The sequence below is a fragment of the Bos grunniens genome, chromosome 5 (genome assembly GCF_055505025.1).
Source record: "Bos grunniens cultivar Pamir isolate PY7600 chromosome 5, Bosgru_T2T1.0, whole genome shotgun sequence".
NCBI classification, from domain to species: domain Eukaryota; kingdom Metazoa; phylum Chordata; class Mammalia; order Artiodactyla; family Bovidae; genus Bos; species Bos grunniens.
Genome location: NC_141169.1, coordinates 27,947,610 through 27,970,738, shown reverse-complemented (window position 1 = coordinate 27,970,738; position 23,129 = coordinate 27,947,610). Strand labels below are relative to the sequence as shown.

At 48.5% G+C, this 23,129-nt stretch overlaps 1 protein-coding gene across 1 annotated transcript; it reads right to left on the bottom strand.

Annotated features, from left to right (window-relative positions):
• Positions 1 to 1,538: 1,538 nt before the first annotated feature.
• KRT77 (keratin 77) lies at positions 1,539 to 15,551 on the bottom strand. Its single transcript, XM_086399340.1, has 9 exons — positions 14,915 to 15,551; positions 9,196 to 9,410; positions 7,936 to 7,996; positions 7,340 to 7,435; positions 6,204 to 6,368; positions 4,621 to 4,746; positions 4,284 to 4,504; positions 3,834 to 3,868; positions 1,539 to 3,386 (listed from the first exon to the last, which is right to left on the bottom strand). The coding sequence occupies exons 1-9, from the start codon at positions 15,479 to 15,481 to the stop codon at positions 3,052 to 3,054; spliced, it is 1,821 nt and encodes a 606-aa protein (XP_086255466.1). The 5' UTR covers positions 15,482 to 15,551; the 3' UTR covers positions 1,539 to 3,051.
• Positions 15,552 to 23,129: the final 7,578 nt, after the last annotated feature.

The following is a 23,129-nucleotide window of genomic DNA, read 5'->3' as shown; positions in this document are numbered from 1 at the left end:
GACCTCAAGTTTCCCAACTATAAAATAGAGAGTAGAATTCCTTTTTTCTCAGGCTTCATTGCACAAACTCTTAGGGCAACAAAGACATGAAATGCTGCTATGCACACAACCCCACCCATCCTTCACTCCCTCCCTCAACCTCTTGCCAAATAGTTAGCCAACCTCTGCTTACAATGTGCTAAATCCACGTGGCCTCTCTCATGTCAGGATTAATTAAAAGATACTTCTAATATTGAGCCAAATCGCTGCATTCCCACCTGTCCATCTTGGTCGTCTCTTCTAGGCTCTTTCTACAGATGAAAAAGGAGGCTCTACACATCACACTCTTGCTGGTTCCCATGCCTGGCCTCGAAGCCTGTGCACCTTACTCTCTCGTGTGCAGTCTCAGCTGAATACTTTCAATCATGTTTCTACTCACTGCTGTTTGTCCATGTCTTCCCATCCTGGTCTTTGTGCTCTTTTGACTTTTAAGTGTAGAAATTGTATTTGTCTGCTCCCTTTATCCCTCCCCTTGGGCAGCCCCTCTGCCCTCATTTCCCTTTCCCAGTTCTTGCCCCACAGGCCTGCTTTCAAGACAGGTGAGATGGGGAGAAACTCCTCCAAGACAATGTAGGCCTACACATGGGAACACAATGTCTCATCAAAAGGAGTTGCAGTTCTATTTGAATGAATCCCATATCCAAATTCCATCTGTATTCCTTCAGAGAATGAGAAAGCAGGTCACATCTTTTACGTGACTCCTTTACACAGACTCAGAAATACCACAGAGGATAAGGTGATGGCTTAACCTGCTCCACCCTTGAATTTCTGCATCTCTGCCTCCCTGGGGGACATCAGTTAAAGACACCCCTGACCATAAACTCTGCTGAGTTAATGGCCTCAGCTTCTTCTCTCTCCAGTTCAGTTTCTCCTACCTGGCTGTCCCCTGTCACTCACACACACTTTCACACTTTCTGATCTTCAAGACTCTGAGCAGATCATTCCCCTGTCTGGAGGGCCCCTCCCTGACTCCATGTCCACAGCTGCTCTGACTCTGTTTCCCCATTTGTTCTACTTTCCTTCAAGAGCCTGTTGGGACCAAACTTCCCTTCCCCAGCATGTGCACCTCTTGCGGCCCCCACTGCTCCTGCTCAGTGGGTCTGCCTCTGTCCTCAATATGGCCTTGCTTCCACCCTCAGGCCAAGGGTCCATAGGGGCCCACACTCCGATTTCATCTCCCACTGTACCCTCCCCGTTTGTGTTGTGAGTGCCTTCAGATTCCGAAATGTGTTCATTCAACATCACATCCCCAGTGCATAGGCCACTGCCTGCCACACGATGGGAGCAGAACAAATTCCTCCTGAACAAACATGTAACTGACTTTTCAAAGATCATCCACTTTAAGGTTTAATTTTATGATTATGTGTGCAAGGTTTTTGAGGGTCAACTATTACTCATGCAATAAAAAACTAATAAAAGCTGTAAACTTTTCAATTATGAATAATTTCAGAAGCCTGCAGAAAGTAAAAAAAGAGTAAACTCGTGTGATCAAACAGCAGTTTGGAGAGCACAGAAAATTTATTGTAGAAACACCAGAAATGTCAACCCCTTCAAGGTACAACCTTCAACCAGGAGATGATGAGGTCACAGTACTTCCTAGGGAACCCACACTGAATCCAGCAGATGCCTCAGGAGTGTCATTGACATGGACATCATATTAGGACTCAGCGAACAAGCGGAGGTAAATCCAGATCTAAGCAGCAAAGCTGGCCCTCTCTCAAGGCCCACAAGGCCCCATTAGTTGGTCATACTTGCCCTATCCTGTCCCCTCCAGCATTTCTCAAGTATCTTATGTGAGACCCAAAATAAACAGTCAGAGTCTCACAAAGAGAGAATCACAGAGAACAAGAGTCAGGAGGGACTTTGCAGTCTGGGAAGAGCATGAAGCTGTACCTTGCAAACAGCGGGCAGCTTGCAGACAAGTTCAGGGTTGAACCTTCCCAAGACCCAAGTGTGATTCGCAAACTCCTCAGGGCTTGGGCACCTGGACAGATCAGTGCTGGGCTGCACGTGCCCAGCCTGCTGGGCAATTCTCCAGAGAGTCATTATGAAGCAGAGTTCAGGAAGGGCCACACTTCCAAAGAATGGAGCTTCCAAAGGAAGTCAGGACAGAATAGAACCAGACTGCTGTCCATCGACTCCTTCACTCACTGCTAGTTACAGTCCTCCCTGTGGACAAACATTTCTGCTCTCTGGACACCCCGTCTTGGGCTGTTAACCCAAGGGATAATGTTTCCTGACACAGAGATTCAGAATCAGGACCAGACAGGACTTACAGGTGTCTGATGTGTAAATCCACACTCTCCAGCAATAGCAATGGATGGGGCTACAGATCAAGAGGCAGGAATCGACCCCTGGCGCAGAAGTTCTCCTTACCAAGCTGGCCTGCCTCGTCCTCAGCTACTCACTCAAAGACCTCATTTTCAAGTCCCCTAAGGCAGCGTTCCCCAACCTTTTTGACACCAGGAATTGGTTTTGTGGAAGACAATTTGTCCCTGGACCAGAGGGTGGGGGGAGATGGTTTCTGGATGATTCAATTGCATTACATTTATTGTGTATCTTATTTCTATTATTATTATATCAGCTCTACTTCAGGTCATCAGGTTAATATTAGATCCTGGAGGCTGGGAACCCCAGCCCTAAGGAATGGATTCTTATTCAAAGAGAAGCCCATGTGCAAGAAGGGGAGCCTGGAGAGAGAAACCTGGTATACTTGACATCAACTCTCCATTATCCGCAAGTGTCCCCAAGCTGGGCCAGCTGAGGCATCTCACTTGAGAATGTGCCTGGCTGTGTTTGGACTACAGGTCAATGCCCTCCAAATAGAGATCTGCCGTTTGGGATTATCTACCTGATTCCCTGTCTAGAGGAATTTATCGGCAAAACTGCTGAGACCCATCGGGAAAAGGTAAGGGGATGGGGGTCAGGATTGGTGTGGCGGGTGGGGGCAGGAGGTGGTGCTTGTGAGCCGCGAGGCGTTGCAGAAGCCTGACGTCCCAGAAGCCTGGCACTCTACTCCAGTATACGCCTGTGGGAGGTGCTGGTAGACGTTTGGATTATCTGCATTCGGGAGGCGCCGCCGCTTCCGCCCCGGTACTTGCTGCTACTTTTGCTACTCCCTCCGTAGCTCCCACCGCCGCTACCATAACCGCCTCCACTGGCCCCTCGAGAGCCCCCTCCGTAGCCGCCCGAGCCCCCGCCCGAGCCCCCGCGCGAGCCGCCGCCGCCGTAGCCTCCACTGCTGCTGCCGCCTGCGTAACCTTCGCCGCCTCCGTAACCTCCGCCACCGCTGTAACCTCCAGAGCCCCGGGCACCTCCGCCGATGGTCAGCTGGCTGCTCTGCACAGCTGTGGGGGCAAGGACAGCCCACAAGGGGGTCAGAGGACTGGGCAGGGCGGACCCTCCTGCACCTACCCTCGAAGCAGCCCCCTACATCCTTCATCACTGGCCGCATCTGACTTGCCAAAAGCATGGATCAAAGTCTCCCCATTTCAGAAGTATTCTTCCTAATACAAAGGAATGTCAGGGGGCATTTTCATTTTTGCTACACCCGGAAGAATTCTAAGCCGCTACTAATTATTAGGCATCATAAAAATCAAAATAAAGGAAAACTAAGGTCGTGTATTATTTCAACCTATTTCTCTGGGCTGTGCAGTTGTCCTTGCTTACTTTGCTTTTCGTTGTGTAGAACTGGACACAAAAATGCCCACTGCCAGATTTCTGCTGGCCAGTCTTCTCATGGACCCTCCCTCCCCCAGCCCCAACCAGCCCCACTCCTGGGCTCTGCTACTTACAGATGCTCACTTGGCTCTGCAGCTCCCCTGACATCCTGTAAAAACCAAGGTGCACACAGTCAGCACTATCCACAAAGCCTGAAGGAAAGCAATCATCAGCCAGGAGACATCGGGAGCAGGGGAGGTGTGTTGGGAGCAGAGAGGTCAGGGAGCCAGTGCAGGCAGAGGGAATTTGAAGCATTTTCGTGAAGCCTTTTAGCCTTGGGGGTCACCACCTGGCTGCAGTGGCTTAAGCTGTGGTATTAGGGACGTTGCACTGGGAAATAAGACAGCGATGACAATGGTGCTGCCTACTCACATGTCCTCTGCTTCTGACTTGAACGTTTCTGCTCACCCTGAGCTACCAGTCTTCCCAGGAAAGCTGGGATTGTATAAATTGGGACTCTCTAAATAATCCCACTACTCCAGGGCTGCAGCCTGCCTGCGCTCTGGTCCGGATACACGGCCCACCTGCTCTCCTCGCCCTCCAGCAGCTTGCGGTAGGTGGCAATCTCCACGTCCAGGGACAGCTTAGTTCCCACCAGCGCCTGGTAGTCATGCAGCAGGCGGGCCAGCTCCTCCTTGGACTGCTGCAGGGCGGCCTCCAGGTTCTGCAGCTTCTGCTGTGCATCCTGGAGGGCCTGTTGTCCCCTCTCCTCTGCATCAGAAATGATGGTGTGCATGTGCTCGATCTACTCGGGAGAGTCAAGGAGAAGAACCATGTGGGGCATGAGTTTCCAGAGCTTCATGAGGCAGGGTGTCATGGGAGGTAGAAGCTCTGATCAGCTGCCCTGAGCATATATCTCACCTGCTTCTTGACGTTGCCAATCTCTGCCTGCAGCCTCTGGATGGTGAGGTTGAGTTCGGAGATCTCCATCCTGCTGGTCTTCAGCTCGTCTCCATGTCTTCCCGCTGTGATCTGGAGCTCCTGGAACTGAGGGTCAAGGGCAGCATCATGGTCAGCCTGCTGCTCATCACACACTCCTCCAGGAAGGAGTGAGTCTGCCTTCCCAGACCCTGCCCAAGGCTGCTCTCCCCTAGGGAAGGTCCCAGAGTAAGCCTCCCTAGAGCTGTGATCCCCCATACACACACTCACACTTGTACCAAACCTCCCTCATCTGACAGCACATACACAGATATGCACACACACACACAGATGCCTATATCTCGAGACAGAGATTCAGAATCAGGACCAAACAAGACAAACCTGCTTCTTGATGCCCCCTTTTACCTCCTTTTTCCCACATCTAAACTTTGCCCATACTGGGCCCCTCTCACTTTTCCCATCCCATCATATTCCTTCCTCCCCTTTTTCCAGAATGATTTCTCTAACACTCAGGACCTTACTTCTTCAGAGGCCCTCAGCATTTTCCTCTCTATCTCCATTCCTGTATCTATGGTCCCATCAAGAGGACCTCCACCTGCAGGCCATGACAAAACCAGGCTCTTGATGCCTGTTACAGAGGAAGCAGAGCGGGGTGCCTCTGAAGAAAACAAGGGGGAGCGTGGGCTCCAGTGCATCTCTGCATTCTGAAGTCCTCACTGCTGACTATCTCCCCAGTCTATTGCCAGACCCCATGGCACTCAGAACACCTGCCTGCAGGACAGTGGGATAGAGGCCAGCCACGATTGGAGATGGTCACAGGTAACCCACAAAACAGATCTCAGGCGCCAGGTGTTCAGAACTGAGTGACTGGCCTTTGACTCTTAACTGCTGTGTTCGCCCTCCAGAAAGTTCTGAGTCCATTTATGTTAAACAAGTCACCAAGGATGTCCCCCAAAACTTAGGTACAAAGATGTTTATCTGAAAACTGGAGACATATTCTTACCATGAAATACCACCCTGCTCTTAAAAATGATGTCAAATATTTAGTATCAGAGAAAGGTATTCGCAAGTAATAAATGAAAGAGAAAAATATAAAAAGATATTTTTAAAGATATCATTATGAAAAAATAAGAAAACATCATGGTGGCTGAGCGCATGGACGTGTAGATGGTGCACCTGAATTTAATTAAATTCTGCCTCTGCTACTTCCCAACCATAAGAGCCAAGGGAAACTGGTAACCTCATACTCTATTATTGGTAAAACAATCAATGAATCTTTACCTCATAGCGTTGTTGTAAGGAGTAAATGAAATTCTATGTATAAAAGCACTTAGTGCAGTGCCTGATATGTGTGAGTTTTCAATAAAGGTTAGCTACAAAGAACAAGCGGAAAATATGCTGACATATTCATAGTGGTAGTGGGATATGAGTAATCTTTAGCTGTAATCTTGAAATTGTCTATAGCAAACATGTTTTACTTTAGAAATAAGAAAAAGACAATACAAGTTCTGGGAGGCATGCTCAGTTTAGGGCACCAGGCCTGGGCTGGGGATGGTGATGCTCACCTTGGTCTGGTACAAGGCCTCAGCCTCGTCCTTGCTCCTTTGTGCAATCTCCTCGTACTGGATCCTCACGGCATCAATGATGCTGTCCAGATCCAGGGAGCGGTTATTGTCCATGGACAGGATGACGTTGGTGTCGGTGATGTTGGTCTGCATCTGAGACAGTTCCTGCAAGGCATGGAACACAGGCTGACTTCTTCCACTCCCCTCCTGGGACCTCAGTTTCCCTCTATGCCCCCCAACCAAGGCTGTCTGGGGAAGCCTTGAGAGAGAAAAGCTCTCTGGGAAAAGCTCTTAGAATCACTGTTGTGTGCCCAGAGGGACCTTCACTAAAGGTACAGGCATCCGGATCTAGGCTCAGAGAAGAAGGGAGCCTGAACTCAGAGCTGCCCATCATGCCTTTCCTGGACCCTCCATCCCTCCTTACTCTGGCTTGGCTGCCATCTTGAGCTGGACCCCCAGCCAGGCAGGCTTGTTCCTTGAGATCACGTGAGCTCCCAGAGGCAGCAGAAAGGACTCCATGTGTGTAGACGTTCAGACTAATTTTAGCATCTGGGCTCCACTGTTAACCAGCTGGGTAACTGAGCAAGGAACTCAGTCTCTCAGTACCCCTGTTCTCTCATCTATAGACTGGAGATACCCAAGAACCAGTACAGCTCCCAGGACAGCATCCAGTCCAGAGAAGGTGTCTCCAAGTTAGACCAGGGTTGGGAGGAGTGTGTTATCCCCCTCTCCAGTCTTCATCTGTGTTCCCTTTAAGACCCACACTGCCCTCTCCCACAGAGTTCCCTGATGGCCCCATCTACTCCCCAGTGCTGATGAAGCTGTCTGGTTGGTTTTACCCCATATGTCCTGGGCATTAACCTTCCTTTCCAGACAAAAGCAAAGACTGTCTCACTATCTCCCACCTCCCATCTCCAGGGCCCCACCCAGAACCCTGAGCTTTGGGGGTTGAAACGATTCTGACTCCAGGTCCACAGACTTGAGGTGACTGGGGAGAGGCACCCCCGGGGGTAAGGTTGAGTGTCAGACCTCCTCCTCTTACATCCCACACCGCCTGACAGATGTAGAAAAGAGAAGGGTTTCTTATGAGGACTGAGCTCATCATCTCATAGAAAATATTTGAGATATTCACTCACCGATTGAAATAAATATTTCATGAAATCAACCTCCTCAAGCAGAGTGTCTGCCTTGGACTGCAGTTCCGCTTTGCTCAGATAAGCAGAATCCACATCCTGAACAGCAAGCGAAGACAGTCTGACTCAGTTGCCCTGCCACCAGCTGTCTGGGCAGCCTTGGGCAAATGGCAAAGCCTCTCTGGGTTTATTTCCTTGCCTGCAAATTTCCTCTCCTCACTCAAATAAGGAGCCAGCAAACCTGGGCTTTCCAGGCCAGAAGGAAGTGTTCATCAGCTCCTCATCCTGGCCAGTCATGCGAAACACCCCAGGTCCTAAGGCCCCCACACAACACACTCACATGCTGCCCATTAATTTAATTCCACTTTCAGGACTCTGGAGAGATTAAAAACTCAAAAACTTTTCAAGATTCACATTAGCAACACACTTTTGAGACTTACTGTTTCAGGGTCAGGGCCCCAGCATTTGGGAAACACCCTTGACAAGCTGGCCCCAAGCTCACCTGTCTACCCCTCAGTTCTACTGCATCCCAAAGGAGTCCCTGCCTCTTCTCAGCCTCCTGAACCCACAGTCCCCCTCTGGACACCCCCATCCCTCACCTTCTTCAGGACAACAAAGTCATTCTCGCTGCTAGTCCTCCGGTTGATTTCTTCCTCATACCTGTTGAGGGGAGGTCAGAAACACAGACAGGCTGCAAGGGCTGACCTTGGTTCCTTGAGATTTTTCTGTGCAGTGGGAGGCTCGGAATTGCCCAAACTTTTATGGTCCTGGACTCCGGCTGTCCCCTGCCAGGGCCTGCCACTCTCGCTGACAAGCAGCTGGAGCCACCTCCTGGCTCTCCAGGTCAACAGAGGCACAACCCCACAATGTGGAAAATCCAGAGCCACATAGAACATCCCCAAAATGTCCTTTTTATTTTAATATCTTACCTTTGTACATTTGTCCAGTTCGATCATTTTTTTAAATGATAACCTAAATAACAACCACTTTGACTAAATTTTTTAAAAGAGAAAAAAAATTCACATGCCGTTCTGCCCCCGTCACCTTCAGTGTGCATTTCATTTCCCCCTGTTGACTCACACACATGTGACTGCTCAACACAGTGAGCACGTCAAGATGATGTTAAGAGAAGCACCCTACACTCCCAGCAAGGGCGCATGGGACTGGGGGGAGGCTGCTCAGTTGCCTGTATGGGACAGGAGCAGCTGACCTAGAATTAAGTAAGTCATGTCACTCCTACCATTATTACTAATAATAGCTAGTGCTTACTGAGTGTTTCATATGTGCAAAAACAGTCTAAGAACTATTAAGAATATTTTATCTAAACCAGTGGTTCCCCATATGTGGCTCCCAGTCCACCAGCATCGGCATCACTTGGAAGCATATTAGAAATGAAAGCCCTCTGCACCCATCCCAGACCAATCTGATTTCAACAAGCTGATGCACACTCAAATTTGAAGGCCACAGATCTCCCCCTCACAACAGTTCAACAAGGAGGGTACTCACTATCCCTACTTTACTAATGTGAAAACCAAAGGCTTAGAAAGCTGACCTTGCAGGCAGTCAGAAAGTGGCTAAGCCCACCCTGGAACCCAGGCTTATGTGACTCCAGCATCCATGAAGATCCTCTGCTTCCCCTTCCCACCCAATACAATTGAGAGCTGACTGGCAATACCATCACTCCTGGGCTACCGTGTACAAAATGGTGCCCATGCAGTTGTGCAGTGGTGCAGAGCCTGCCTGGCTGCACCTGATGTCCAGGGCCCCACCAGCCCTCACCCATTCACAGTAAGCCTTGCCCCATAAGCCAGTGCCCTGCCTTGTTCCTCCCCACCCCTTTGCTGCTCCTGGAGCCTCACTTGCTCTTGTAGTCATCCACAACATCCTGCATGCTCCTGATCTCCGAGCTCTGGCGCATCTGCTCCGCTCTGAGACAATCCACCTGCCTCTGCAGCTTGCTGATGTAGCTTTCAAAGATGGGCTCCAGGTTGTTGGTCTGAGTCGACGTGTTTACCTGCTGCAGTAGCTCCCATTTTGTCTGGAGCACCTGATTCTGCTGCTCCAGAAATCGCACCTAAGAACAGAAAACCTCCAAGTTCACCCCCAAGCCGTGGGTCCAAGAAGCACTCCCACGGGTAGAAGCAGGTGGAGCCTCATAGCATATCCAGACCTCAGAGAATCAGGACGCCCCTCCACGGGTCAGAGGGCTCTCTTTTTCTAGGACCAGGATGCATGAATACAGTATTGTTTCTGATGGTTGACCAATGACTGTAAGATCAATCTGCCGAAAAATTACACTAATCGAACTCTGCTGTTGAAGGCAAGTCCCCTCCATCCGAGTGGTACCCTGTTTCCTTTGGTTCTATCAGCTCACATGGTAGAGTTGTCCATCCCCACCCTCAGCTCCCCATGCCAACCTCAGGAAATGGTGACCCAGAGCATCTGAAACACCAGCACACCCACGGCTCGTGTCTCTCTGTGGCTGAAACACTTCATGTGATTGAGAAGAAGAGAAAATAAGAAGAGGGGAGGAATAATTTTGGCTTCGAATATTAAACTGTTTCCTGAACACACTAGCCCAGGTGCCCCCATCCTGCGGCCCACCACCTCTATTGCTGCCCAGTGTGTTTTTCAGGAAGGTCACCGCACTTAAATGTTCTCATAACTCAGACAGAATTTTTTAAAAAACATGAAATTTTAGCCATGTTTTTATATTGACGTGCAGTTGATTGACAATGTTGTGTCAGTTTCAGGCGTGCAGCAAAGTGATTCAGTTACACATATACATGTATCTTTTCCTTTTCAAATTCTTGAATTAGGAGTTTGGGATTGACATCTACACGCTACTATATTTTAAATAGTACCAACAAGGACTTACTGTATAGTACAGGGCACTCTGCTCAATACTCTGTAATAACCGAAGAGGGAAAAGAATTTTGGACAGAATTTTTAAAGTAGGTACATTTTTTAAGTTATGTGATTCGTTCTAGCGCCCCAAAGTAAGGACTTTGATGTTGCCTGTGTGCAAGTTGTGTGTGCACACTCAGCTGTGTCCAACTCTTTGTGACCCCATGGACTATAGCTCGCCAGGCTCCTCTGTCCATGGAATTTTCCAGGCAAGAATCCTGGAGCGGGTTGCCATTTTCTCCTCCAAGGCATCTTCCCAACCCAGGGATCGAACCCGGGTCTCCTGCATTGCAGGCAGATTTTTTACCATCTGAGCCATATCTAAACTCATTACTGTTCAATAAATGTTTTTATAAGTATTTCCAAACCCAGGGATCGAACTAGCATTTGGGAAATCCCCATGTTGCAGTTTCCTTCATTAGCAAGAGGATGGAGAGCAGACCTCACCCTGTGATCTCATTGCTTCTTCCCCCAAAGCTGCGCACATGAAGGTAAGTACAGGCTCCAGAAATCTGGCTGGCCGTGCAGATCCAGTCCTGGACTGTCCTTCCCATGATGATCAATTTTCGTCCTACCTCCACCGACTGCCTGCAGGGGGAGCCTCCCCTCCCGTGCCTTAAGTGAGGACAGTGGATTTCTCCATGCTTTGCTTAGGTGTGTGTACACACACACACACAAACACATACCCACCCACACATACCCACCAACATACACACAAACACACACACATGCCCTCCAGGAGCCGCCCAGGAGATGTGGGGAGTGGTGGGAGAGGAGGCTAACACACTCTTTTGTGTTGTCAGAAGAGAACCATGAAGATAGTTCTCCACAATGCTTAAGGAGTTGAGGGCGGACAGAATTCCCAGCCCTGAGACTGTCCATCTGAGCAGCCAGCCCTTGTTAACTTCCTTTGGCTCTGACTCTAGGCTGGAATGTGCCCAGAGAATACTCTTTCCCATGGTTTGTTTTTGTTAGCTTTATCAAAGCAAGAGATAAAGCAGCCACCCTCACAGCTTGTCCACCCGGTTGGTGACATCCCCATGAGAAATCCCTGCCACTGGCCAGTCGTCACTCTGGTGGCGATCCCAGGGAGGGGAGAGACTGGGTGCTCATTCGCAGCCCGGTACTCTGCGTTGTGGGGACCAGAGGAGAGGATCTTATGGTCCCACAGGGAAGCTCTATGTCAAACAATGAGGGGGCAGGGGGACAATTCTGAGTGCTAAGGGGTTAGCCAAGCCCCCACCCCAGGCGAAGAAACTATGGCTTTCATTGGTCACCCAAACTGCAGAGTCAGAAGCTGACTTCAGGGAGTGCCAGGCAATTTTCATGAGATTTAACCACTATAAAAATCACTGAAAGCCATCATGATCTTTCCCCAGGGGCCCCTAAACACTGCTGGGCTGTGTCCCAGCAGCAGTACTCAGGAGAAGCCCAGGCAACCCAGATCAAACTTAGCATCATGCAGAGTTAAGCTTCTTCCTGGATAAAGCACACCCCACACGACCTCCTGTGGCCCTCTCCCCCTGCAAATGACACTCCAATCACCTCCCAGTGCCTCCAGCAGCCTCGGTCTCCCCAACCCTTTGCCTGGTGAAGTCCTAGTCTCCCTTTAGATCTCAACTAGGGTGGCACCCCCTGGGGTCTCCCCTTCATAACCCCCTGTTCTTTTCCCCTGTGGCATCTATCGTGACTTCAGTCTTTTGTTTTTTAGCACATTCCTCCCCACAATGGGATGTGAGCCCCAAGAAGGCAGTGTTCTCCAGCGGACACCAGGTGCTGAGACCCGGAGATACATAGCACCCAGCACAGAGGAGACACTTCATAATCACCGTGGACTAATGAGATGCTAAGACTTTGGCATTGCTGCTGGTGTCAACCACCCACCCTGCCCATTGCCCTGAACAGAGGATTCAAGCTCAGCTGAACAAAGCCAGGGCACTGTCTGTGGGAAGAACGGGGTCCCTCATCCTTTTTTCCTGGGATCCCTTTCCTTTGTCATTGATTCTAAAAAAAAAAAATAGCCTTTGTCTCCATTCCCACTCTCTGAGAGCCCAAGTTTGACACCTAAAGGGTTGACTCAACTTTTCATTCAACACATATTTATTGAGCAGCTGTCAGATGCCAGACAGTATTCTGGGTGCTGGAGATACAGCTATAAATAAAACAGACAAAACCCCTGCATTCCAGGAGTTCATAATCTGTTTGAAGAGATGACTATAAGGAAACAAATGTGAACTACACAGTGTGTTGAATGGGGGCCATGGAGAAAAGTAACACACCGATGGGGGTAGTGATGCTGATATGAGGTACTCCTTCAAATAGGGAGATCAGGGAGGCCTCACTGAGCAGCAGTGTGTGAGCAAAGACCTGAAGGAGATGAGGGGTTCGGCTGGACCACTCCTTAGAGGGAGGAGTTCCAAGAAGAGGGAATGGCAAGTGCAAAGGCCCTGAGACAGGTCCATGGTGGGGTACAGGAGGATGAGGGATGTAATAGCGTGCCAGTGAGCAAAAGGAAAACAGGAGTAGAGTCAGAGAAGGTGTACAGGGTCACTGTGTTGAGTTGTACCTTGGTGAGCTAAGTTCCTGCCTTCACTCTGCTCACTAAACCTTGCAGCTTGAGAGTGGCTCTACCCAGTAGCAGCAATGTGGCCTCAGTCTCACAAATGCAAGCCAGGAACTAGCAGCAGCTATGGGTTAGAGGGCCAGATCATATAGGGCCTTATAAGATCATGGCTATTATTTCTGATGAGACAGGAAGCCAACAGAGGGTTCAAATTGAGTGATGTAGTATGTTTTTAAAGGATGGCACTGGTGTGGTGCTGAGAAATAGGCTGTACAAGATTAAAGGTAAAAGCAGGAAGATCAGGTCAGAAGGTAGGGTCAGAAGCCACTGTGATAGAAGCCTTCTCTCTTCCAGCCAGGCCAGAGCCCTCCTGGGTAAGTACTCTCCTCGTGGTCATCACAGTTCAGGCCCTTAGGGAAGGGCAGGAAACCATAGTCACTTGAACTTTGGCCTGTGCCCTCAGCCCCATGCCATAAACCTGAACAGATATCCTGTTAATGGCAGGAACCACAATCAAATCAGAGTCTCAGGAGATCAGCTGCCCATGGCCATTTCAACAATTCCCAACCCTGTCTTCTTCCTGCCTTTGAAATAGCTTGATCTTTCAGTGGCGTCTCCTTCATCTGTCATCTCCTTGTTCCCATCAAGCCCTCTTGCTGCTGCTGCTAAGTCACTTCAGTCATGGCTGACTCTGTGCGACCCTATAGACGGCAGCCCACCAGGCTCCCCCGTTCCTGGGATTCTCCAGGCAAAAACACTGGAGTGGGTTGCCATTTCCTTCTCCAATGCATGAAAGTGAAAAGTGACAGCTTTCATCTAGATATCAGAGGCCAGATACACAGACCAGTGGTGGACTCTGGCGATGGCTACCCTGCACTCAGAGATAGATCAAGCTTTGGCCTCAACACTGAACTCCTCTGAGGCCTGAGGGAATGTCACTGAGCCTGCAGGGGTCTCTGGATCCCAGGGTGTTTCCCATTACATCCCCAAAGGTAAAGAAATTTCTGGGGAGCCTCCAGTGGCTTCCATGCCTCCACCACCTCTGGACAAAAGGAAATGCTGGTGGAAGGTCTCTTCCATGTCTCTTCTACTAGCCCCTGCTTGGTGGTTTGGACCCGACCCAATCTAACCTGAGGCTTAAACTAGGGAGAAGGGGTTTTTTTGGCTCTATCTGGCCTATTCTTGGCCCTGGATGAGCTAAAATGAGGAACTCAGACAGAATCTTATATAGCAGGGTATTGGCTTTCACCCCCAGCAATCCCCACCAGAGTCATCAGCTTGGTTCTGCTGCAGTGTGCCCAGTTTTCTTCTCTCTCCCTGCTCTGTGTCTCCATCTCCACTTTCCTCCTCCTTCCTCTCTTGTGCCATGTTCTCCAGAAATTGTAACCATTTGAAATTTCCTAAAAGCATCAAACTCTCAGGCCTCCTGGTTCTTCTGCCTGGAAACTCCCTCTGCCCTGAGAACCTGCTTGGCTCTTTCTCCACCTTCAAGACCTTTATCAGCCCAGAGCTCATCACACCCTCCTTTGTGCTATGGCCCAGAGAGCGATGTCCCTATCAACACACCTCCCACACACTGTCACAATCCTCCTCCCTGTAGATCTGGGGCTCCTTGAGGGCAGGACCTGTGTCCTTGTCACCCTGAAACACCTGGAGTGTCTGGCATACAGTAGATGCTTAGTAAATGTTTGTGGGCTGGATGATTATGTAGGTGGGCAGGTGGATGGATGGATGGGTGAATGGGTGGGTGAATGGGTAGATGGGTGAAGAGGTATATGGATGAATGAGTAAATGGATAGATGGGTGGATGGATGAATGGATGGATGGATGGGTGGATGGAAAGTGAAAATGATGAGCGAGATCACATCATGTATTTTGTCTGATTGTTATTTTCATTCCTTGGATCTGCTTTCCTGCCAAAATGAAAAGATAAAGATGAACCCCTCAAGAAGTCAAATTGAGGCCTAAATGAAGTCAATGCTTTCTTAAGGTCCCAGGACACACACACTGGAAGTGACTGTCATCACCAGAAACAATGTGGTGAGAGGCGGCAGGGTACAAGGTCATTAGGTCAGAGCCCAGAGACTGCCTGCCCCTGGGGCACTCACCTTGTCAATGAAGGAGGCAAACTTGTTGTTCAGAACCATGATCTGCTCCCGCTCCTGCATCTTAACCCTCTGAATTTCAGGGTCCACCTCCAGGTGAAGTGGTTGTAAGAGACTCTGGTTAATGGTCACTTCTTGGATACCCCCTGGGGGACAAGAAGGACCAAAGCCCCCAAGCCCCAAATTGCCACCCCTAAACCCAGCACCCCCAAGGCCACCTCCTCCATAGCCACCACCTCCAAAGCCATGACCCCCAAAACCACCACCTCCAAAGCTCCTGCCTCCTCCAAACCCCGCTCCTGCTCCCCCACCCTGGCAGAAACCACTGGCACTTCTCCCTACTAGGCTGATGGAGATGCTTTTACTGCCACCCAGATTGTACAGGCTCCTGGAGGTAAACCCCCTTGCATGGCTCCCATACCCACCACCACCACTGCCACACCTCCCTCGGGCCTGACACACGGACCTCACAGCCCAGCTCCCACCATCAGAGCCCGCAGAGGAACCAGCGCTGTAAACCCGCCTGCTCCTGGAGCTGAACGCTGACTGGGAGCTAAACTGGTGGCTCATGGCTCCTGGAGCATCCAGAGACGCAGACAAGAGAAAGGGAATAAAAGGAGGCAGAGAACAGGCAGGGAAGGAGCTATGACTCCTTTGGCGGGAGATCTGGCTCAGTCCCTATATATACATGCATTTGCTGGGCTGGGCACCTTCTGAAGCCTGGGAGGGGAGTATTTATGTTTAGTTTGCCTTGCCAGCAACATCTGTTTAAAATCTCACACCTATGAATTGCAGAAACCGCACTCCAGACAAACTTCCCCAACTCGATTATTTATCATTCATCTCTTGCCATTTAGAGATCAGAACACAATAGTCTCCACAGGTCAAGTAGCTGGAAACTCCTATACAGTTTTCCCCCCAAATCTTGATATCTTCTTAAGAAACTCCACCACTGAGCTGTTGGTTTGGAGGTGTGTCCAGGAGATCTGGGGCAAATCTAGGGGGTGTCCAGTTGCCTTGCAACCACAGCTGGGACCAGGGTGGAGACTTCACCAGCATTATCCTGGTGGGGCAACAGTAATGATCTTCCTACACCCTGGTTCTGCTCCCCACTGTTATCATCACCCAAATCTTGATCACAGAAAAACACAGTATTGTGGTCATTGAGTGCGAGTGAAAGCAGAGGATTCTGCCCAAGGCTGCCCACACTTTCTGGGTGCATCATGTGTCACTCCATACACTCGGGCTCCTCAAGTGCAAGACAGATGAGGTCCTGTGGCACCAAAGGTCTGTGGTTATAGATTCATTGAGCATCTCGCAAGACTTAACGTGGTCTTCTAGACCAAGAGACAAACTACCCTCAAATCTCTCTTTATTTTTCTTTCCCCATCCCAATCTCTTGTAGACCAATGCTTTTGTAAAATAGGATAAAAATGAATTACCCTTAAAGGGAGATTTCTTTTACATGCATGCGTGCTCAGTCCTGTCTGACTGTTTGCAACTCCATGGACAGTAGCCTACCAGGGTCCTCTGTCCATGGAGCTTTCCAGACAAGAATACTGGGATGGGTTGTCATTTCCTTAGCCAGGGGATCTTCCAGACCCATGGATCAAACCCACATTGACCTGCATCTTCTGCATTGACAGGTGGATTCTTTACCACTGAACCACCTTGGAAAACCAAAAGGAGATTTTCTTTAAGGTATATGAAATACAAGCCTCATTTTTTTTTAATTTTTAGATTAAGCACACCCAAAACTGTTCCGTTGCTAAGAGGAAAAATATTTGCAATTTGTTTCTAAATGATCATTCTCATATTTTGTATGTATCTACTCTCAAACCAGTAACAAAGCACCTGTGGACCATATTTTGGAAAGCACTACCCCAGACAGGAAGTGTGGGCAAAGCTCATTCAACATACATCAGTGTCAGCCTATAAAAAAATGTGTGTTTGCCCTCTGGAACTAAATGGATGGTGACTTTCATCCAAAACTTATAACAATGACAAATAGTATTGAAGAGGAAAAGCCCTAAACGTCCAGACTCAGAAAAATGACTAAATGATGGCTTGCCATCAAATTTAGATAATTATCTAAAATTATCATCACAGAATGATACAACATTAAATGAGGAAATACACAATGGTATCTGTGCTATGAACCCATAAAAATTAAGAATGCTGAGAAGGCAGGTTTAAAAAGTAACATAGGAAGTGAATTGGTTTATTAAAGATTGTAGGTGGATTTTTTTTTCCTATGTCCTTCTTTGTTTTTGTGCAATAAGTAAATACTTTTGCGAAAGCTGAGACTCAAGTCCCAGCTGCCAACAGCTAGAGCAAGACAAGTGCTGGGGAGCACTAGCGAGCGGCATCCCAGGGCTGGGAGGGGCTCTGTGGGCAGCCTCCATGCCTTCCTAACTGCTCAGCAATTGTTTAGTAGACAGTCTCCAGTAGACTCTATGTAAAAGAGAAAGTGAGCTTAAAATTTACAGTCCACAGAGCTGGGTGGTTGCAGCACCCAGCTCTGCTCTCACTGACCTGTGATCTTAGGCAAGTCACCTCCTGTAGAACCTCAGAAACTTAAAGAAATCAGAGTATCTATTCTTCACAGAGTCAATCCCATAAGGCAAGTGAAAAAGCACACAGCACTATAATATACTAAACAAACAGATGGAGCTATTCTCGGATCCTCGCAGGTTGACCAATGGCCCCTCTTGGCCTGGACTTTCAGTGCTTAAACCAGGACAGTCCGGGTCAAGTCAGGATGGGCACCTTAGTCTGGGCACCTCAGGTCTGCACAGCCCTAGTCCTGATCCTAACCCCCTCAGGGAGCTCTTGGTAAGAAAGATAAGCCAAGCCTCAGCCCCTGGGCCCAAGAGACAGAGGAGAAAACCAGTAGACTCAGAGGAATAAAAGGGGAGTCTGATCGGGATGGGTCAGAGTGAGAGAGTGGCCTGAAGGCAAGGATTCTGAGTCAGGTCGAGGCAGAGAAAGCAAGATAAGTGAAGAAAAGATGATGGGACCCAGGTAGGAAGCAGCAGTGGTGTGGGGAAGATCCTTGGGTTGGGCATCTCAAAATCCAGCCTGCCTCTGCCCACTCCTGGTCCCATGACTTGGACACTTAGCTCCTTGAGCCTCAGTTTCCTAGTCTGCAAAATAAGGATAATCACCCTAGCTTCACAGGGTGACTCTAGTAAATAACTGAGATCAAATATGAAAACTCCACAGAGTCATACAAGTGGGTTCAGGTACCCCTGCCTGCTCACCTCCACATAGCCTTTCCTGAAGGCTCTAGACCACATGAGCCAACTTGTCACCTGCTGCGATGCTTTTTGCATCCCTCACTTTCAACTCTTATTATGAAGAATGCCCATAATTAAAGCTTTCATGGGTGTCTCTACTGCCAACTAAACAGGAAGCTCAGGGTTATAGTTACTCCCATACTGAACATGGGTACTTGGTCAATTGTGATGAAATAGAAGAGGAACCCCCAAGAAAGCAAACTTTAGAAAACCCCTTTGGTCTCTAGCTGTGACTAGCTGCCAGCATCCAGTGCCAACACCCCCGTCTAATTCCTGAGAGCAGGCTGACCCCTGCTGAGCTACTGTCACTCCCTTGAAGGGCTGAGGCAAGGGGAGCTCAGCAAATATTACTGAGTCTTTGGTGTAGGCTGAAAACCATTCTACTCCCTCAGCACAAAAGAAAACTGGCTTAAAGTTAAACAAGAGAGATTTTGCTTGTCCAGAAGACTGACCTCGGGAAACTGTTAGACGCTGGATGAGTTTTCTAGGACAAATTGCTGTCCGCAAAGAAAAACCCTTCAATTGGTTGGACAGCACAGAGTAACGGTTTCTAAACTTGCTACACATTGGAATCACCTGAGGAACTTCAAAAACCACTGATGCCTGTGTCCACCCATAATAACCGGTTCACTCATTTGTGGCGGGGGGGGGGCGGGGATAGTGTAGGCTTTGGAATTTTTAAATTCCAGGTGGTTTAAATGGGCAGACAAATTTGGGAACCATTGACCTGGAGGAAGCAGAAGGATGCTTGAGAATATTGAGATTCAATTCAGTCCAAGGACAAAAGAATAATGATCAGAGCACTAATAGTCAACCTCTTACCAAGGGCTTTCAATGGACCAAGCACTGCACTGGTTCTGTAATGTGGATAATCTCATGAAATCTGTAAGTCAACGTTATAAGGGAGGTATTCTTATTCTTACCCTCACTTTACAGATGGGAAAGAGGAGACTTGGAGAGATCAAGTAGCTTATCTGAGAACTTACAGATGAAAGTGGTGGAATGGAGATTTGAACCCAAGCACCCCTACTCCAGAACCCACAGGTACTGCAGAAGAGGTGGGGTCTTTGGAGAGACAGGTTCCCCGCCTCCTCTCCACATCTCTTCTCACCTGCTGTCAGTGCTGTCCTTAAAAGGAAAGTAGGAAATCAGTTGAGGGCTCCAGCTGGCCCTGCCTGTCTCCCAGATACTAAAATCCAGGGCTGCCAAGTGAGTGAGGCCCAGGGCAGTTATCAGCTAGCAGATCACAGCTTCAGGCAGCAGTGGGAGGCAGGGTTTAAGAGAAGTTGCTGGTGTGACTTGCTGAGGCAGCCCCTGCAAAACCATCCCATCTCACCCTGCATCTCCTAAGTCCAGAGGGGGATATTATAGGACAGCAAGGAAGTGGGGCAGGACGTGAGGACAGAGGCAGGGCCCCTTAGGCAGAGAAAGGAGCAGAGGGAAAATTTCAATACCAGCCCCCGCTTGGGGAGGAAGGGGAAGATACAGTCCTAGTGTAGGTATGTGGGCCTTTAATCTAGAAATCAGAGGCTTAGGGACCCTGAGCACCAGAGGGAGGCAATAATGTGACAGGGATCAGGAAGAACAGCCCCTAGGATGGATTTGAAATTCCTAGCCTGGGCTTCCCACACCCTCAGGCCAATATTCTGCCTGTGGAGTATCAGACCTAGACAGCTGACAAGACCATCAGCCCAGCACCTTAATTTTATGAGAATGAAATACAAGAAAGAAAAGGACTTGGTCAAGGCTACAGGGGAAAGTTGCTGGGATAGCTGGAACTAGAACTTGAATAGCCTCCCTCCCAATCCAAAAAACAACCAGAGGCCTAGGAGAAATTCCTGGCAGCCTCTTGGCTCCTGAAGCCTGGGAGAGATGGGATCCATGGGGAAACTGACCTTCAGTCTCCAACAGGCCCTCCTGCAGGGATGGAAAATGGAGCTAGGCATGCGAAAACACCCAGGTGTTCTCCTGATTCTGGGTTGGAGTGAGTGTTTGGGGCAGCAACTAAGGCCTCAATCTCCTCCTGAAGCCCCAAATCAGCCAGGACCCCACTTCTGACATCCTTTTGACTAGAATGCCACCCTGCCCTGGAAACTAAGGATCAGTCTTTCTTTCTCATAAAATCTACGAAGTGTTCTTGGGCCAGAAGCCCCCACAAGGTCTCAGAGCAGCCCCATACATTCTCTTGGCCAAGGTCCAGAGATAATATTGTTCCAGGCAAATTAACTCCTCCATCCAACATTCTGGAAGTCTCGACTATGTATACACCCATTTGTAAAGCTGGCAACTTTCTCTTGTCTCTGAGGGATAAGAAGCATCTGTGCAGACATGGGCCTGAAGGGAAATAAGGCTGCTGGTTACACGTGGATTAAATTCTAAGAGAAACAGAAAGGCTCCTGCCATAAACAGGGGTTGTCTAGGCAGAGGATGCCATTATATGATGGATCAGATTGAGAGACAAGAAAGACCCAAGGTCTCAGTGCCAGGTAGTGGTGGGGTGAGGACCAGAATCCCAAGTTCTTGAGGGAAATACGGTACTTATGGGAAACTGCAGGTAGTTCGGATGGATCACACCCAGGCAGCCTGATTCCAAAGCCTGGGTCTTACCATTGTACTTACAGCTTCATGAGGCAGTTTAGGGCAGCTTCGGCATTTGGCTGCTGGAGTTTGAATTATCTCCCTCAAGAAAGTGAAGAAGAACTAAAGAGCCTCTTGATGAAAGTGAAAGAGGAGAGTGAAAAAGTTGGCTTAAAGCTCAACATTCAGAAAACTAAGATCATGGCATCCAGTCCCATCACTTCATGGCAAATACATGGGGAAACGGTGGAAACAGTGGCTAACTTTATTTTTCAGGGCTCCAAAATCACTGCAGATGGTGATCGCAGCCATGAAATTAAAAGACGCTTACGCCTTGGAAGGAAAGTTATGACCAACCTAGACAGCGTATTAAAAAGCAGAGACATTACTTCGCCAACAAAGGTTCGTCTAGTCAAGGCTATGGTTTTTCCAGTGGTCATGTATGGATGGGAGAGTTGGACTATAAAGAAAGCTGAGCACCAAAGAATTGATGCTTTTGAACTCTTGTTGGAGAAGAGTTGGAGAAGACTGTTGGAGAAGACTCTTGAGAGTCCCTTGGACTGCAAGGAGATCCAACCCATCCATCCTAAAGGAGATCAGTCCTGGGTGTTCATTGGTAGGACTGATGTTGAAGCTGAAACTCCAATATTTTGGGCCACCTCATGCGAAGAGCTGACTCATTTGAAAAGACCCTGATGCTGGGAAAGATTGAGGGCAGGAGGAGAAAGGGACGACAGAGGATGAGATGATTGGATGACATCACCGACTCGATGGACGTGGGTTTGGGTGGACTCCAGGAGTTGGTGATGGACAGGGAGGCCTGGCATGCTGTAGTTCATGGGGTCGCAAAGAGTTGGACATGACTGAGTGACTGAACTGAGATAAGTTCATTTCTCTTTCTTGCCTCCATTTCCTCATTTGTAAAGTGGAAGGAAGAACACTGCCTGCCTCTGTGAAAATTAAATGAGTTAATTTTTTAAGATCTGTTACCAGAGTGCTAGAAAATAAGAAAGCATCCATTTTCACAACTATTACAATGCTGCACAACATACACACATACCCATTAACCAAATTGTATTTTCCATCCATCTTCCCTTAACAAATGGGAAAGTCATTGTGAGCAGGAAAACATGTATCTGTGATATATTGTGGTTTTTTGTTTGGTCTTGTTTTTAAAAGAAATTCAGCTTTTTTTTTTTTTTAGGCTACAGTGCATGGCATGTGGGATCTTAGTTCCCCAACCAGAAATCGAACCTGCATTGGAAGCTCTGAGCCTTAACCCCTGGATCACAGGGGAAGTCCCTGTGATATATTGTTAAGCCTACAAAAGATACAGGAAAGCTTTTCTTTAATCATGTACTTAAAGGAACATGGCAAATTTTTAATCTGTTTGAAACAAGTCAAAAGTATCTCTTCTGTCCTTGGGCTAAAGGTGTGTTACACTGCATCACTGCCTTGGGGGGGGTGTGTACAACAGTGGGTTTGCTTTTGAAAGGTGAGGCTACATCCCCTTGGAGCACAGGCTGCCACGGGCAGTTGCCAGGCTTCTCTCTGTCGGCCTCAGACTATTGCAGGTAAGCTATTCACTTCAGAGCTAGAACATCCACTGTCAAAGCTGCAGTTGTACATTGTGTTTTTTTAGGCAGTGAGCATTTGGCAGCTGTGTGTTTACTTAGCAAAGAGTTTCTGGGATCACCAGGAGGTGTGCCCTCTCTTTCTGTTTATCCAACATTGTCAGTCTTCTATGCTGATGAGGACCACACTTTAAAGAGAAAGTACTCAGGCATACACTCACTTTGTCTACCTGCATGTCCCTGGTTTGAGTTGAACCTCCCAGACTCTGCAATGAACCTGTGTTCTACACAAGTCCTCCTGGGTCTGCCTTGATTCTGTGCTGTACCTGGGGTAGGGGTCAGGGGTGACCTGTCACAGGGCCATTCAAGGTCTTTGACAGTTCTCCTAACTTTGTATTTGAAGGCTCTATGCTCAGATGGTAAAGAATTTGCCTTCAATGCAGGAGACCTGGGTTCGACCCCTGGTTCAGGAAGATCACCTGGAGAAGGGAATGGAAAACCACTCCAGTATTCTTTCCTAGAGAATTCCATGGACAGAGGAGCCAGGCGGGCTACAAAAAGTTGAACACGACTGAGAGACTGACGCTTTCACTTTCACCACATCATAGCAAACATGTTAAAATACATATGCAATTTTGTGTTACAAAACACTCAAATTTTTACAATTGCTTTTTAAAATATACGACTATCAGCAACTAATTGAATTATGATGAGCTGTAATGACTGGACAATTTCAGACATTTCTGGAATGACTCAAAAGCAAGGAAA

Coding starts and splice junctions, on each gene's coding strand:
- KRT77 (XM_086399340.1), bottom strand. CDS start 15,481: ATGAGCCACCAGTTTAGCTCCCAGTCAGCGTTCAGCTCCAGGAGCAGG. Junction 7,997..9,195: donor GTGGATGACTACAAGAGCAA/GTGAGGCTCCAG, acceptor TCCCCTCAACAG/GTATGAGGAAGAAATCAACC. Junction 4,747..6,203: donor AGGCCTTGTACCAGACCAAG/GTGAGCATCACC, acceptor CTTGACCCTCAG/TTCCAGGAGCTCCAGATCAC.